This window comes from Theropithecus gelada, chromosome 19 (genome assembly GCF_003255815.1).
Source record: "Theropithecus gelada isolate Dixy chromosome 19, Tgel_1.0, whole genome shotgun sequence".
NCBI classification, from domain to species: Eukaryota; Metazoa; Chordata; class Mammalia; order Primates; family Cercopithecidae; genus Theropithecus; species Theropithecus gelada.
The window spans coordinates 23,566,745-23,583,478 of record NC_037687.1 but is presented as its reverse complement, the minus strand read 5'-3'; the positions used below and the strand labels follow the sequence as shown (position 1 = coordinate 23,583,478).

Here is a 16,734-nt window from a genome sequence, read left to right as displayed (position 1 = left end):
CCGTGTTAGCCAGGATGGTCTCGATCTCCTGACCTCGTGATCCGCCCGACTCGGCCTCCCAAAGTGCTGGGATTACAGGCTTGAGCCACCGCGCCCGGCCACAATTCTCGTTTTTATTCTTTTATTCTGTGATGACTGGAGAAGGGTCTCACCTGCCAGAGATCTGTGCAATTAAAAAAACCCACAGCTGAACCGCTCAGGGTCTGGCATTTTTTTTTTTTTTTGAAAGGGAGTCTCGCTCTGTTGCCCAGGCTGGCCTGCAGATGGGCGATCTCCGCTCCCTGCAGCCCTGACCTCCCGGGCTCAAGTGACAGGCCCACCTCAGTCTCCCGAGTAGCTCGGACCACAGGCGCACAACATCATATCCGGCTAATTTTTTTTTTCTTTTCTTTTTGAGATGGAGTCTTGCTCGTCGCCTAGGCTGGAGTGCAGTGGCGCGATCTTGGCTCACTGCAAGCTCCGCCTTCTAGGTTCATGCCATTCTCCTGTCTCAGCCTCCGGAGTAGCTGAGACTACAGGCATATCCGGCTAATTTTTAAATTTTTTGTAGAGATCGGAGTCTCGCTATGTTGGCCAGGCTGGTCTCCAATTCCTGGGCTCAAGCGATCCTCCTGCCTTAGCCTCCCAAAGTGCTGGGATTACAGGTGTGAGTCACCGCCCCCGGCAGGGGGTTGACAATTTTTACAAAAATGTGGAACATTTGGGATTTTCATTTCTACGAGTATCCTCCTTGCGTCTCTCCCTGCTCCCCCACCACATTAAAAAAAAAGAAAAACAAACAAAAAACAAACAAAACGAAAGCCCTTTTATGACTACAAAACCCAAACGTCTCATCTGAGAGGTCACCACTCGGAAGGCACTGTCATGAGCTCTCAGACTTGCGATTCTTTAACCAGCATTCCTGAAACCTACGTGTCCTTAGGATTTTTCATTTTTTGGTTTCTACAAACAGCTTTTCAGGGAAGCTGGCTTTGGGGACGAGGCCTAAAGGAGGCACCAGAGGCAGAAAAGAGGGGCTCCTGCCGTCCTCCATGGCGTCCCCACCCCCACCATCTCCCTGCAGCCTCCGCCTCCGCTTCCATCCCACGCGCTTAGCTTTGACCAGCTCGGAGGAGCGCGTCCCATGGTTGCCATGGAGACCGCCGGACTGCGGAGGCCACAAACTGCAAGAGGGAGGGGAGGGGCGGGGCCGTGGGAGGCCCGGGGGCTGAGCGCAGCGGCTGGGACCCAGCCCGGAAGAAAGAGGAGAAAAATCTAGCGAAGCCCAACGACCTGGCTCTGCAAGAGAAAAACAACCTGAATAAGCCAGTAATTGTGAACAGGCCGCTCGCTGAGACCTTAACTTCCCCTAAGCCGCACGTATCTTTTCTTACCCTCTCGCCCGTCTCTTTTTCGTCCGTTCCCTCTTTAAAAATTTGCCTGGCTCCTTTACGAGTTAAATAAGATAACATTTATTTATTTATTTATTTATTTATTTATTTATTTATTTATTTATTTACTTATTTGAGACAGAGTTTTGCTCTGTCGCCCAAGCTGGAGTGCAGTAGCGCGATCTTGTCTCACTGCAACCTCCGCCTACTGGGTTCAACCAATTCTCGTTCCTCAGCCTCCCCAGCTGGGATTACAGGCAGGTGTCACCACGCCCGGCTAATTTTTGTATTTTGTTTGTTTCGTTTTGTTTTGTGTTTTGTTTTGTTTTTGAGACGGAGTTTCGCGCTTGTTGCCCAGGCTGGAGTGCAATGGCACAGTGTCAGCTTACTGCAACCTCTGCCTCCCAGGTTCAAGCGATTCTCCTGCCTGAGCCTCCCGACTAGCTGGGATTACAGGCATGCGCCACCATGCCCGGCTAATTTTGTATTGTTAGTAGAGGCGGGGTTTAACCATGTTGGCCAGGCTGGTCTCGAACTCCTGACCTCACATGATCCACCCGCCTCAGCTTCCCAAAATGCTGGGATTACAGGCGTGAGCCACCGCGCCCGGCATTTTTAAATTTTTTTAGTAGAGATGGAGTTTTGCCGTGTTGGCCAGGCTGGTCTCAAACTCCTGACCTCAAGTGATCCATCCGCCTCAGCCTCCCAAACTGCTGGGATTAAAGGCGTGAGCCATGGCACCCAGCCTGAGATAGAGAATTTTCTTTTTTTTTTTTTTTTTTTTTGAGACGGAGTCTCGCGCTGTGTCACCCAGGCTGGAGTGCAGTGGCGGGATCTCGGCTCACTGCAAGCTCCGCCTCCCAGGTTCATGCCATTCTCCTGCCTCAGCCTCCGAGTAGCTGGGACTACAGGCGCCCGCCACCACGCCCGGCTAGTTTTTTGTATTTTTAGTAGACACGGGGTTTCACCATGTTAGCCCGGATGGTCTCGATCTCCTGACCTCGTGATCCACCCGCCTCGGCCTCCCAAAGTGCTGGGATTACAGGCTTGAGCCACCGCGCCCGGCCGAGATAGAGAATTTTCAAAAGAGTAGAGACAGATCGGACCTAAGTTTTTAAAAGATGCCCCCAGCTTCTGGGTGGGGCCTGGATTGCAAGCAGTGATGGGGAGGCAGGGAGCCCAGTGAGGGGGATTTGTACATATCCAGGCAAGAAAGCCTGCAAGTATTATGGCTGTTAAGGGGTTAAATGGTTCAACGCATTTAGGAGAATGAGATTAGCTGTGTCTTTAGCGTCTGCTACTGTTTATGCTAGTGCCCAAGATCTGGTTCTAATATTAGATCCACCACTCGGAGCTGTGCAACTTCAGACCGGCCTCAGTTTCCCCATCTGTAAAAAGATGATTGATGGCACTGGCCTTATTACCATGTACCTCTGAGGATTCCTAACAAGGAGGCCTATTCAGCATATCTCTTGATGCCTGGTTCCAAAGATGTGGACCAATGCTAGTCGCAAGTACTGTAGCAGGAGGAGCTTCCGACAAAACCCCTCAAACACCGGGTTAAGGAAGGATTTGGCTTTATTCGGAGGGGAGCTTCAGCAGACTCGCCTCTCCACTGCCGGGAGCGTCAGTAGACTTGCGTCTCAAGAACTGAGCTTACTAGCATTGGTCCACATCTTGACTGTGTGTGTTTTTTTTTGTTTTGTTTGTTTGTTTGTTTGTTTGTTTTTTTAGATGGAGTCTCGCTCTGTCGCCCAGGCTGGAGTGCAGTAGTGCGATCTCGGCTCACTGCAACCTCGGCCTCCCGGGTTCAAGAGATTCTCCTGCCTCAGCTTCCAGAGTAGCTGGGACTACAGGCACATACCACCACACCTGGCTAATTTTTTTGTATTTTTAGTAGAGACGGGGTTTCACCACATTAGCCAGGATGGTCTTGATCTCCTGACCTCGGAATCCGCCTGCCTTGGCCTCCCAAAGTGCTGGGATTACAGGCGTGAGCCACCATGCCCGGCCATCTTGACTCTTTGGTGGGCACAAAAGGCAGACTATTCTGGATTCAAATCCAAACTCAACCACTCCCCCTGGCTGTGACCTTGAAAGAGTGGTTTTATGTCCTTGGGCATCAGTTTCTTCAGCTGTCTAATGGGAGTTGTACTCATGCTACCAGTCTCCTGCTATAGCAAGGATTTCCTGAGTTCATTCATAGAAAGCACTGGGAATGGTGCCTACTACACAGGAAGCGCCTCATAAACCGTGCCTATCCTTAGCCATCTCATTCTTTTTTCAAAGTTGCAAAGTATTTCACTGTAAGATACTACCATAAAATAGAGGCAGTCTCTACTCATGAACTTTTAGGGGTTTTTGTTGTTGTTTATTTGTGGGCTTTTTTGTTTTTGTTTTTTGGCACTTTTGTTTTTTTGAGACAGAGTCTCCCTCTGTTGCCCAGGCTGGATTGCAGTGGCGCCATCTCTGCAACCTCCACCTCCCGGGCTCATGCCATTCTCCTGCCTCAGCCTCCCGTGTAGCTGGGACTACACACGCACACCACCACACCCGGCTAATTTTTGTATTTTTTGTAGAGACGAGGGTTTCACCATGTTGGCCAGGCTGGTCTCGAACTCCTGGCCTCAAGTGTTCCACCCGCCTAGGCCTCCCAAAGTGCTGGGATTACAGGCATGAACCCCCGCGCCTGGCTATGAACATTCAAGTTTATTCATCCACTCAAAAATATGTACAGCCCTGACCTCCTGCCAAGCGCCACAGGGGGACTGTTGCAATAAGATCCCGGTACCCATTTCTCTATCCACGCGTCTGGGTGTACGGGTACGGATAGTCGCGTGAATTTAAAATGCTAATCTATGGTGCCAGTGGCTCTCAAAAGGTAGAATCCACTGGCACACCCACCTCCAGGACTTGGCTGGAAACTTGCACATTTCGGATGGCAGGTTTGGGAACCGCTGCCTTTCAGCAAAGGTGCTGACGTGGGCCACCGCCGCTTCGCTGGGAAGCAATGGGCCCAGCTAGGCCCCAGGCGCGGCCACACCCCTGTGGGGGAGGGGAAGGAGGCTGCCCCGAAGGGAGTGGACAGCCCCCCTGTCAGTCTTCCAGAGTCTGGGAGTGTAAGATGAGACGGGGGAAGGTGGGCCTCATTCTGGCGGAGGGCAAGGAGGAACTTCCTGCTGGTGCGCTCCACCGTGCAGAGCCCTAAGCGCGCGGGCTGGCAGGCTGCGGCGCGTCAAGGTCAGCCTGGAGCTGGGTGGTGGCCTGCCTGGGGGCGGGGGACCCTACTGGGGGGCCGGGCTGAGGCCTCTCAGCGCCTCCGCCATATTGAATAGCCTCGACTGGACCGTCTTTGTCTGAGAAGTCCTCTCCCAAGTTCCAACCGCGTCCCAGGGGCCTGGGGCAGGAAGAATCGCTGGCAGCCCGCGCGCCACAACTTGGAGCTGGGACACCACGTTTCCAGCTTGGAGTGGGCCTTGAACCTTGGGACTGACCTCGCCCCCGGCTCACGTAGGCATCCCGGAAATTGATTCTCCCAAGTTCTTGGTGGAGGAGCCGGACTTGGTCAAGACTGGACTTGTTGCAGGAGAAGAGATTGGAGGCGTTGGCTCGTCCCTGGCTGGGGAGGTGAGACTCTGCGGTCAGCGTTGCTGGGACTCCCCCCATCCAGTCCCTCCCTCAAGACTAAGGGCTACAGTAGTTTGTTGGGGCTCTTTGCTCCCTGACCCCAGATATCACCCTGGAGATCTTAAAGACCCTCGAGAAAAGCCACGTGGGGGGCTGGTTCCCCTGGGGCTTCCTCCCGTCCCCCGACTGCCTCATTCTTTGGAGCGTCCCCGATGTCTGCAAAGATGTGGATTTGGACGTCCTCGTGGAAGCCCTAAAACCCGTGGGAACATTTAAGAAGATCGGCAAGGTGTTCCGCAAGGAGGAGGACTCCACGGTGGGGATGCTGCAGATCGGGGAGGACGTCGACTATTTGCTCATCCCCCGGGAGGTCAGGCTGGCCGGGGGCGTCTGGAGAGTCATCTCTAAGCCTGCCACCAAGGAAGCAGAATTTCGGGAGCGGCTGACCCAGTTCCTGGAAGAACAGGGCCGCACCCTGGAGGACGTGGCCCGCATCATCGAGAAGAGCACCCCGCACCCGCCCCAGCCCCCCAAAAAGCCCAAGGAGCCCCGAGTGAGGAGGAGAGTGCAGCAGATGGTGACTCCTACGCCCCGGCTGGTCGTGGGCACGTATGACAGCAGCAACGCCAGCGACAGCGAGTTCAGCGACTTCGAGACCTCCAGAGACAAGAGCCGCCAGGGCCCGCGGCGGGGCAAGAAGGTGCGCAAAATGCCCGTCAGCTACCTGGGCAGCAAGTTCCTGGGAAGCGACGTGGAGAGCGAGGATGATGAGGAACTGGTGGAGGCATTTCTCCGGCGACAGGAGAAGCAGCCCCCCGCGCCGCCTGCCCGCCGCCGCGTCAACCTGCCAGTGCCCATGTTTGAGGACAACCTGGGACCTCAGCTGTCCAAGGCGGACAGGTGGCGGGAGTATGTCAGCCAGGTGTCCTGGGGGAAGCTGAAGCGGAGGGTGAAGGGTTGGGCGCCGAGGGCGGGCCCCGGGGTGGGCGAGGCCCAGCTGGCCTCCATCCCAGTGGAGAGCGCAGGGGTATCCTCCGGCACCAGCCCCGGGGATCCCGGGGATCCTGTGGAAAATGTGGGAGATGTCTGTGCCCCGCAGGCCTCCCCTAGGCGATGGAGGCCCAAGATCAACTGGGCCTCGTTTAGGCGCCGCAGGAAGGAGCAGACAGCGCCCACAGGTCAGGGGGCAGACATCGAGGCTGATGAGGGGGGAGAGGCTGCAGATAATCAGAGGGAAGAGGCCATAGCTGACCAGAGGGAAGAGGCTGCAGGTAATCAGAGGGAAGAGGCCATAGCTGACCAGAGGGAAGAGGCTGCAGGTAATCAGAGGCAAGAGGCCATAGCTGACCAGGGGGAAGAGGCTGCAGGTAATCAGAGGGAAGAGGCTGCAGATAATCAGAGGGAAGAGGCCATAGCTGACCAGGGGGAAGAGGCTACAGATAATCAGAGGGCAGAGGCCCCAGCTGACCACAGGCCACAGGGTGCAGATAACCTGAGGGAAGAGGCCCTAGCTGACCAGGGGTCAGAGGCTACAGATCCTCAAAGGGAAGAGGCCATACATGACCAGAGGGAAAGGGCCCCAGCTGTCCAGGGTGCAGGTAATCAGAGGGCACAGGCCCGGGCTGGCCAAAGGGCAGAGGCTGCACATAATCAGAGGGCAGGGGCCCCAGGTATCCAGGAAGCTGAAGCCTCAGCTGCCCAAGGGGCCACAGGAACAGCTTCAGGAGCCAGGGCCCGGAAACAGGTCAAGACAGTGAGGTTCCAGACCCCTGGACGCTTTTCGTGGTTTCGCAAGCACCGGAGAGCCTTCTGGCACACTCCCCGGTTGCCAACCCTGCCCAAGAGAGTCCCCAGGGCAGGCGAGGCCAGGAGCCTCAGGGTGCTGAGGGCCGAGGCCAGAGCAGAAGCTGAACAGGGAGAGCGAGAAGACCAGCTGTGAGGCGAGGGCTAGAGACAGCCCACGGGCCCTCCCTACAAGCCTGGGAGAGAAAGTTGCTCTTTCTGCCTCTGAACTTGAAAGTGGAGTTGGAGTGCTGCCCACATCTCCACCTTACAACCCTCTTTATTCTCTTGTTAAAGTTTTGTCTCATGCGTTGATTTTTAAAAAGTTTTTTAGAGACAGGGTCTCACTCTGTTGCCCAGGCTGGAGTGCAGTGGCATGATCACTGCAGCCTCAAACTTCTGGCCTCAAGTGATCCTCCTGCCTCGGCCTCCCAAAGTGCTGGGATGACAGGTGTGAGCCACCACGCGTACCACCTGATAAAATATATATATATATACTGATTCCTTGTAGCAACCCAAAAAATGTAAAGAAAGAATTCGATACAAGGGGGTTCCATCATCTATAGTTTTAATTTCCTTAAATGCAACTCAAGGTGCTCAGCTTGATAAAAGGAGAGCGGGAGGGCAGGGGAGAAATTGCCTGCTTTTCCTGTCCCTTTTTTGCCTGCACACTTAACGTGGACTGCCTCCTTGGACTTAAAAAGAGGACTTGAGCCAACATGCAAATAAAAAAACATTTATGAACTGGTTTCTTAGCTTTGGACTTGGCAACTGACGAATGCTCTGGGGGTGACCCGGCCCTTCCTGTCCGTTCTACTCCCATCCTTGAAGATGGAGACACCGTGTTTATGTTGTCACTTCGCTTGCCATCCTCATGCCCCTGGACTCTGCTGCTTTGGAGGGGACAGGGCCCTTGGTTTGCATACCTCTCCCGATCTTGGTTGTAAGGTACAGTAAAAGCATCTGAAAATGCTGTTCAAAACACAGATTCTGGGGCCCTCAGCATCAGAGATGTGGATTTGCTAGCGGTGCCTGTGTGGCTCTGAATTCTGTTTGCATCAAGCTTCCAAACATCTGGGCAATTCGGCCACTGGACACATTGAAAACTCATTGCAATAAGAAAAGGCCTAAAAGAGGGGCTGTGGTTGGCCGGACGTGGTGGCTCACGCCTGTAATCCCAGCACTTAGGGAGGCCGAGGCGGGTGGATACAAGGTCAAGAGATCAAGACCATCCTGGCCAACATGGTGAAACCCCGTCTCTACTAAAAATACAAAAATTAGCCTGGCCTGGTGGCGCATGCCTGTAGTCTCAGCTACTCGGGAGGCTGAGGCAGGAGAATCTCTTGAACCCGGAAGGTGGAGGTTGCAGTGAGCCGAGATCGCACCATTGCACTGCAGCCTAGTGACAGAGTGAGACTCTGTCTCAAAAAAAAAAAAAAAAAAAAGGCTGTGTGTGTTGTGCATTAATTGCTTGTGCATTAATTGCTGCTGCTGCTTCTTTTTTTTTGAGATGGAGTCTCTGTCACCCAGGCTGGAGTATGGTGGCGCGGTCTCGGTTCACTGCAACCTCCACCTCCTGGGTTCAAGTGATTCTCCTCCCTCAGCCTCCCGAGTAGCTGGGACTACAGGCGTGTGCCACCACACCTGGTTAATTTTTGTATTTTTAGTAGAGATGGGGTTTCACCATGTTGGCCAAGCCTGTCTTGAACTCCTAACCTCAACTGATCCGCCCACTTCGGCTTCCCAAAGTGCTGGGATTACAGGCATGAGCCACTGCGCCCAGCCAACTGCTTCCTATGATTGGGAAGAAATTGGGTTGCTAAGGCCCTGTGGAGGTTGGGAGGAAGCTGGGGGCCTCTCTCTGTATTGCCTTGTGTCCCCACAACCCCCAGCAGTGAAAAACAGCAAATGACCAGACTCTAGCCTTGCTGAGGGCAGGAGAAAAGGGAGTTCATGGAGGTCCAGGGGCCAGTCTGTCTTCCTAACTGGTTGCAGGCCTGGCCTAAGTTTCTTATTTTTTTTCTCTGGAAAGTAAAGAATTGTATCCCACCACCCTCCTTTTGTCTTTCTCTCTTCCACGCTCCTCCCTCCCTCCCTTCCTTCCCCTCCTTCCCCTCCTTCCCCTCCATCCCCTCCCCTCCCCTCCGTCCCTCCCTTCCTTCCTTCATCTTTCTCTTTCTTTTTCTTTCTCCCTACCTCCCTTCCTCCCTTCCTTCCTCCCTTCCTTCCTATTTTCCTTCCTTCCTTCCTCCTTCCCTCCCTCCCTCCCTCTCTCCCTCTCTCTCTCTCTTTCTCTTTTCTTTCTTTCTGTCTCTCTCTCTTTCTCTCCTTTCTCTTTCTCTCTCTCTCTTTTCTTTCTTTCTTTCTTTTTTTTTTTTTTTTTTTTCGAGACGGAGTCTGGCTCTGTAGCCCAGGCTAGAGTGCAGTGGCCGGATCTCAGCTCACTGCAAGCTCCGCCTCCCGGGTTCACGCCATTCTCCGGCCTCAGCCTCCCGAGTAGCTGGGGCTACAGGCGCCCGCCACCTCGCCCGGCTAGTTTTTTTTTTTGTATTTCTTAGTAGAGACGGGGTTTCACCGTGTTAGCCAGGATGGTCTCGATCTCCTGACCTCGTGATCCACCCGTCTTGGCCTCCCAAAGTGCTGGGATTACAGGCTTGAGCCACCGCGCCCGGCCTTTTTCTTTCTTTCAAGGCAGTGTCTGGCTCTGTCACCCAGGCTGGAGTGCGGTATTGCAATCACGGCTCACTTGCACTCTTGGGATCAAGCGATCCTCTGGCCTCGGCTTCCGAGAGCACTGGGATGATGGGAGTGAGCCACTGCGCCCCACCCCAGCTCTTTTCTGAGTGGAGTGTTTACTGCTGGTGCTGCTTGCTGCCTGGTGTGCTGCATGGCCTTGCTAGAGCCCTTTTGTGCATGGTGATGGATACTTGGCCGTGTAGTCCACGGCTCACAGCCTGGCAAGAATGAGGTCCTGGGGAAAATACAAGCTGTGGACCTCACCTGGAGGGGAGGCTTTGCAGGTGCAGGGAGGCGGAGAGGCTGGGTGGGAAGGTTCTGGTTGGTGGTGGGGAGGGAGGCTGTCCTTTGCTGCTGCCCACCTCAGAGGGCAGAGGTACGTGACCACGGGGACCTGGCCTGCCTGAGGAGCTAGAAGGTAAAAGAACAGCAGAGACAGATGCTCGGAGGAATTTGGAGACCGGAGGAGCAAACAGCAGAACGCAGGAAATGAAGACTCAGAGTGAGTTTCTCTGCTCCTCCTCCCTGCAGCGCCCAGAGCTGTGGGCTGTCTCCGGGGAACAGCGGGGGGCCTATGAGAAGGAAAGCGGTGTGGACCCCAAACAAGTGGCAAGATGGACTTAATATGGAGTTGTGTGGATTTCACAGACATCAAGCAACACTGGGCCAGTCCCTCTCACTGCCACACACGTGTGTACACACACATATACACATGCACAGTCGGACCCAGGCACGGAGGCACAGCACATACCACAGACACATGTACACACACAGGCACCACTGGCAGACCACATTCACCAACAGACATTATGATGAACCTGCCCATACATAGACACAGACACGGACACACACGTGTAGCACATACACGTACTCACAGAAGCACACAAATCCACTGCTCCGGGAAGGCGACCCCCACACACCCACAGACCCATTCACGCAAACACTGCCGTACTTGCAAATGCCAACGTGTTCACTCACTCAGGACACGTCACACACTGCTAGATGCCATTGGACACTTTGATCCCCTCAGCCACATGGGCACACTCACATGTTATCACACAGAAACTCAAACGCCAGTCAGTCACAGACAGATGCTTGCAGAAGCAGTCTCACACCCAGGCGCGGGGGCTCACACCTGTAATCGCAGCATTTTGGGAGGCCGAGGTGGGTGGATCACCTGAAGTCGGGAGTTCGAGACCAGCCTGGCCAACACGGTGAAACCCTGTCCATTCTAAAAATACAAAAAATTAGCTGGGTGTGATGGTGCATGCCTGTAATCCCGGCTACTCAGGGCTGAGGTAGGAGGAGAATCACCTGAACCCGGGAGGCGGAGGTCGTGGTGAGCTGAGATTGCGCTATTGCACTCCAACCTGGGCAACAAGAGTGAAACCCTGACTCAAAAAACAAAACAAAACAAAAACAAACAAACAAAAAAACAGTTTCACACCGTCTCCCTGGGTTTGTTTGTTTTAGACAGAGTCTCCATCACCCGGGCTGGAGTGCAGTGGCACAATCTCAGTTCACTGTATCCTCTGCCTCCTGGTTCAAGCGATTCTCACGCCTCCTGAGTCTTACTTGTATACCCGGCCATCCCTGGGTCTTATTTGCATAGCCTTTCTGGGTGGCCTTGAGGCTTTGGGCAAGTCTGTCCCCCACTGAGTCAAAATTTGTTCCCCCTCGAATGAACACAACGTTTTCTGAACTCCTGTTCCCAGCATCCCCACCGCGAGCATTCGGGGAGGCCCCAGAGGTGGGGGGAGCCCTCTAGTAACTGAGACAGAACAGGGTGTTCAGTATTAGATTTCATCCCAGGGGCCTTGAAACAGCGTCTGCAGGGCCGGTCAGTCCCTTGATGCCTCTGGGGTGTGGTTTCAAATGCACAAAGGTTTCCAAGAGGAAGCCCAAAAAACCAGAGGTTGGGTTCTGAATCCACCTTCAGCTGGACCAGTCCAGCTGCTCCTCATTGTCACCAAAGAGGAAAATAAGAGGCCACAGGTGATTCCAGAACACAGACATGGAGGGGAGGGATGCCAGACATGGGGGTAGAGGGGCTGGGTACAGTGGCTCACTCCTGTAATCCCAGCACTTTGGGGGGTCGAGATGGGCAGATCACTTGAGGTCAGGAGTTTGAGACCAGCCTGGCCAACATGGCGAAAACCCGTCTGTACTATAAATACAAAAATTAGCTGGGCGTGGTGGCAGGTGCTTGTAATCCCAGCTACCTGGGAGGCTGAGGCATGAGAATTGCTTGAACCCAGGAGGCGGAGGTTGCAGTGAGCCGAGATTGCACCACTGCACTCCAGCCTAGGCGACAAAGCGAGATTCTGTCAAACAAACAAACAAAAGACACGGGGGTGGAAGGATTTCTGATTTCTGAGTCCCCCTCCCAGGCCCAGAGGGTGTGACAGGAGAAGAGGAAATGGTTGGGTACTGGCACTGGGTGAAGAGAAATTTGGAGCTCGGCTGCCTGGCTGCCCCAGCACCGCCCCTTGCAAGCTGTGTGACCTTGGGCTGGTTACTTGACCTCTCTGTGCCTCCATGTCCTCATGGGAAAGGGGGATCATAGCAGAGCTTTCCTTCCAGCATTGCTCAGGGTACTGAAAAGGGTGTGATGTGTTCGTGCTCAAATCAACCCTAGGAGACATCATCTCGTCTTATTCCTGCTACGTATCAGCAGTGGCCAGTTATTCACTGCACATGCTGGCCTTGACAGAGACCCTAGGGTAGCAGTCCCCGCCCGGGCTGCCCCTGGAATGGCCCAGAGCCCTTGTCCAGCATGCACACAGGAGCCACTCTTGGAATCTCGGGATGGTGCAGAGCACCGCTGGGGCAGCAACAGTCCCTAAAGCTTCCCAGGTGATTCCCAGCAATGGGCAGCCGGGGCTGACAACCGCGACCCTAGGGATCCTAGAGACCATCAGACCCCACAGCTGGGGTCTCAGACTGTGATTCCGGAGCGTTTCTCAAGCCGGTCCCGTATCGCAGGTGCCTGGGGGGGTCCTTTGAAAACTCAGCTTTCTGGGCTCCCGGCCCAAAGGGGTTCTGTAGGATTCGGGTGGGCCGGATAATGTGTATCTAGTTCCCAGGAGACGTTGACGCATCTGGTCCAGGACCTGACTTTGAGAACCGCTGTCCTGCTGCCTTCTGCAGTCTAGCGTTGAAAGGCCAGGGAAAACTTCGGCGCTTCCAGTGCTCGGGAAAAACCATCGCCAGCACGATTTAATATTTATTTGTTTATTTTATTTATTTATTTGTATTTATTGTTGTATAGACGAGAGGCGGGGAGCGGGGGTTGAGGGTGGGTCACTATTTTGCTCAGGCCGGTCTTGAACTCCTGGCCTCCAGCCATCTCTTCCCGCACGATTTTTACCAGCGGCCCTGGAGCGCCTCTTGGTGGTTAAATGGGGCGCTGCAGCTCCTGCGCGTTGACATGCTCTCTGCATATCTAGATGTAGGAGATGTGGCCTCCTATGCAAGGGGCGGAGACTGCGCTGGGGAGGGCGGGGCCTCGGTGGAAACCGGGTCTGGGGAACCGGATGGGGGTAGAGAGTGTCGTTTTCTGTCCCCGGAACCCAGACGTCTCCCTCCCTCCAGCAGCTGGTCATATCCCTAGGAGTTTTAGGGCGCCCCTGTCTCTGAGCTGGCTCCGGGATCGGCGGGGTTCAGGATCCAGATCCCCCCCGGGCCAGCTCTCTGAAAGTCTACACGGCGGAACCTCCCCCAGGCCCCCCAGCGAACTCTGCAAGCTCATTTCCAGGCTGCCTCACTTTTAAACTCCAGGCACGTGGGAATCCAACCCGACAGCGACCACCATGGAGGCAGGTGGCCTTCTTTGGCGCCACTGCCTCCCCTACGCCAGCACCGAGCCTGGCACGGGAGGGGCAGTAGTCACACATTAATAACTCCCTATTATCACACCCACTGGGGGCTTTTAACCTGGCTCTTCCTGCATCTCCCGTCATGCGCTTCCCCCAGGCATCTGCTGGCCCCTCAACTCCTTCGGGTCTTTGCTTACTTGGCACCTTCTCAGTGAGGGTTTTCCAGGCCGCCCCGTTTCCGATGACTGCAAACCCTCTCCTGCCCCGACCCTCCTCGGGCCCTGCCTGCCAGACTTTTGTCCCCAGCAGGCCTCACTCCCTAATGCATGGATTTCGTCTTCATCTAGGAGGCATACCCACTGCCTCCCCTCCGCATGCTCGCTCTAGGAGGTTCCTGTTTCTTGCACCTACAACAGGGCCTGGGAACCCCCAGGACCCTTCCTTGCGAGACCTCAGGGCCTTTACGCGGCCACTCCTTCGATCTCAAACGCTCCTCCCCACTCCCTGGGCGCACTCCCTCCAGGGGGCGTATCTTTCCAGCACATTCCCCAGTAGGCGCATCTGGGGTCAGCCTTCCCCAGTCCAGGTGATTTCTATCGACCGTCAGTAGTCAACAAATAACTGAGCAGTTGCTGGGGCCGGGAACACCTCGGGGACAGGTCAGAGCTGACCTTGAGGGACTCTACTGCCTCTCCCCGCCACGCCCACCTGCCCCCTGCGGGGTAGGACCCCGCAACCACAACTCCAGAGTCCTCTGCAGGGACTGCTGTTGCTATGGGAGAGGAAGCCAGAGGAAGGGGACGCCATCTAGGGGATACTTGGGCCGTGGTGGCAGCAGCAGCAGTGACGGCCACCGCTGCGAACCAGGGGCTCCTGCCTGGCCAGCGCAGCCACCTGGGCTCTGGGCAGCAGCATTTTCCATGTGGCTCCTCCAATCCTCACGAGCGAGCAGCTCCCTGCATTGCTAGTCGTGAGCCCACCTGACTTCCTACTCTCAGCGCTTCCTGATTGCAACGCCCGTGTCACCAATTTCCTCTATTAACCTCCCTGACAAGTCGGCGTGCTATTGAGAAACAAATGAGCGCACCAGGGGCAATCAGAGCTCTGAAAAATAAAGCGAGCAAGTGCAGAAAAGGTTACTTTTTTTTTTCTTTTTGAGACGGGGTCTTGCTCTATCACCCAGGCTGGAGTGCAGAGGCACGATCTCGGCTCACTGCCCCTCTGCCTCCCGGGTTCAAGCAATTCTCGTGCCTTAGCCTCCCGAGTAGCTGGGATTACAGGTAGGCGCCACCACGCGTGGCTAATTTTTGTATTTTTAATAGAGATGGGATTTCTCCATGTTGGCCAGGCTGGTGTCGAACTCCTGGCCTTAAGTGATCCACCCGCCTCGGCCTCCCGCAGTGGATTACAGGCGTGAGCCACCGCGTCGGGCCCGTGTGATTTTATTTTAACACAGATAACTGTCTTTGAGTTAGAGACAGGACTTTGGGGCCCAGAAGAGGTGGGAACTCCAAGGGGTTGAAAGAGGAGAGCCTGGGTCCACAGAGGAGGTCTGGAGGGGAGTGTCCACCACGTTATTTGAGGATCCAGCAGGCAGGGCCTTAAGAGCAGCTCCACGCCCCAACAAGAGAGAAACTGCCCCAAATGGGTCGTCAGGACAGCTCTGGGAAACGGGCCCAAGAAAACTCCTTTAAACATCCCTGTTTCACTGACAGGAAGACTTCGGCCCAGAGTGGACGGGAAACAGAGAAGCGTAAGCCTCAAATGGTTAGAATGGTAGCTGAGACCAAATTTTGAGAATTGGAAATGTCTGCATACCATACAAATGAAAATCAGAAAAATATATGGGGATTGGCAAAAGGGCATCCTCTTTCCCCAACACTTTGCCGCCATCTGCTGGACGAGTGTTGTAATGACTATAAAACACCGTGGTGCTGCAGCGCCCCCTAGCGCCATGCAGTTGACAGGCACAGAACAGTTCCAAGAGAATTTTTTTTTTCCCACCGGGACGTTTCTGAGTTTATTTGGGGCACACCCGGGCGAAGGCCCTGCACCTAGAAGAAGGTGTTGGGCCTCTTGGTGGTGAAGCGTGGCTTGTGCTGACGGCGCAGGACCCGGTGGGGCAGCGGGAACTTGATCTTGGAGTCGTGGAACTGCTTGACAGCTGGCCGACGGCACTTGCTGGCTGCAATCTCCTCCACCTTCATGATCTGAATGGAGTGGGCCCGGGCGCGGTGCCGAGCGCCCGTGTCTCGGTAGCACTGGGTGACAGCACCCGCAGTGGTCAGCTTCCGGTACTCCCGGTACGTGTTGTGGGTGCCGCTCCGGGAGTCACAGCGCAGCCAGATGCCGAAGTTCTTCACCGGCAGGGGGCGCGTCTCAAACACCTGCCCACAGTAGACAGTCTGCCCTGAAGACTTCTTCATCTTTAACTGAGATACGAAGTACCAGAAGCGGGACTTGGCGACGACATGATTAGGCGCAAAGATTTGCATGCGGTAGAGGGGCGGTGTGTGGCATTTGGGGGTGCGCAGGCAGCGACCCACCACCTTGTACTCTCGTAGGGTGCCCGAAGCCTTCATGGCGTCCTCTCCGCGCTCGCTGCCACCCGCAAAAGCGAGAATTTTCTTTTTTTGAGACGGAGTCTCGCTCTGTAGCCCAGGCTGGAATACAGTGGAGCGATCTCGGCTCGCTGCAACCTCCGCCTCCTGGGTCCTGGTTCAAGCAATTCTGCCTCAGCCTCCTGAGTAGCTGGGATTACAGGCACCTGCCACCACGCCCAGCTAATGTTTTTGTATTTTTAGTAGAGACGGGGTTTCACCAGGTTGGCCAGGCTGGTGTTAAACTCCTGACCTCTGATCCGCCCTCCTTGGTCTCCCAAAGTGCTGGGATTACAGGCGTGATCCACCCCGCCCGGTGGAGAAATCTTAAAAGACCTCTAACAAAAATGATTTGAGGCCGGGCGTGGTGACTCACACCTGTAATCCCAGCACTTTGGGCAGTCGAGGCGGGCAGATCACGTGAGGTCCGGAGTTCGAGACCAGCCTGACCAACAAGGTGAAACCCCGTCTCTACTAAAAATACAAAAATTAGCTGGGCATGGTGGCACACGCCTGTAATCCCAGCTACTCAGGAGGCTTGAACCCGGGAGGCAGAGGCTTCAGTGAGCCGAGATCGCGCCACTGCACTCCAGTCTGGGCGACAGAGCGAGACTCCATCTCAGGGGGAAAAAAAAATGCTTTGAGAGCTGCACAGCTCTGGGGGAAGTCGTGAGTTTTCTATTCAAGGGTAAGGTTAGGGACCATCCATGTACTAAAAAGGGAAAAATCAGATTAATCAGGCAGGATAAATTATTGCCATCATAAAATTTTTGTTTGCTAAAAGGGGTCAAAAGCTTTTCC

General features: G+C 54.8%; 1 protein-coding gene and 1 pseudogene across 2 annotated transcripts; one reads left to right on the top strand and one right to left on the bottom strand.

The window, feature by feature from the left end:
- Positions 1-4,197: 4,197 nt before the first annotated feature.
- Positions 4,198-7,749, top strand: CCDC8 (coiled-coil domain containing 8). The gene has a single exon (XM_025365945.1). It carries the CDS (start codon positions 5,320-5,322, stop codon positions 6,934-6,936), a length of 1,617 nt encoding a protein of 538 aa, XP_025221730.1. The 5' UTR covers positions 4,198-5,319; the 3' UTR covers positions 6,937-7,749.
- A 7,585-nt stretch (positions 7,750-15,334) lies between these two features.
- LOC112611997 lies at positions 15,335-15,945 on the bottom strand (annotated as a pseudogene). The gene has a single exon (XR_003116796.1). The product of XR_003116796.1 is annotated as a 60S ribosomal protein L18a pseudogene (transcript).
- Between the last annotated feature and the right edge of the window lie 789 nt (positions 15,946-16,734).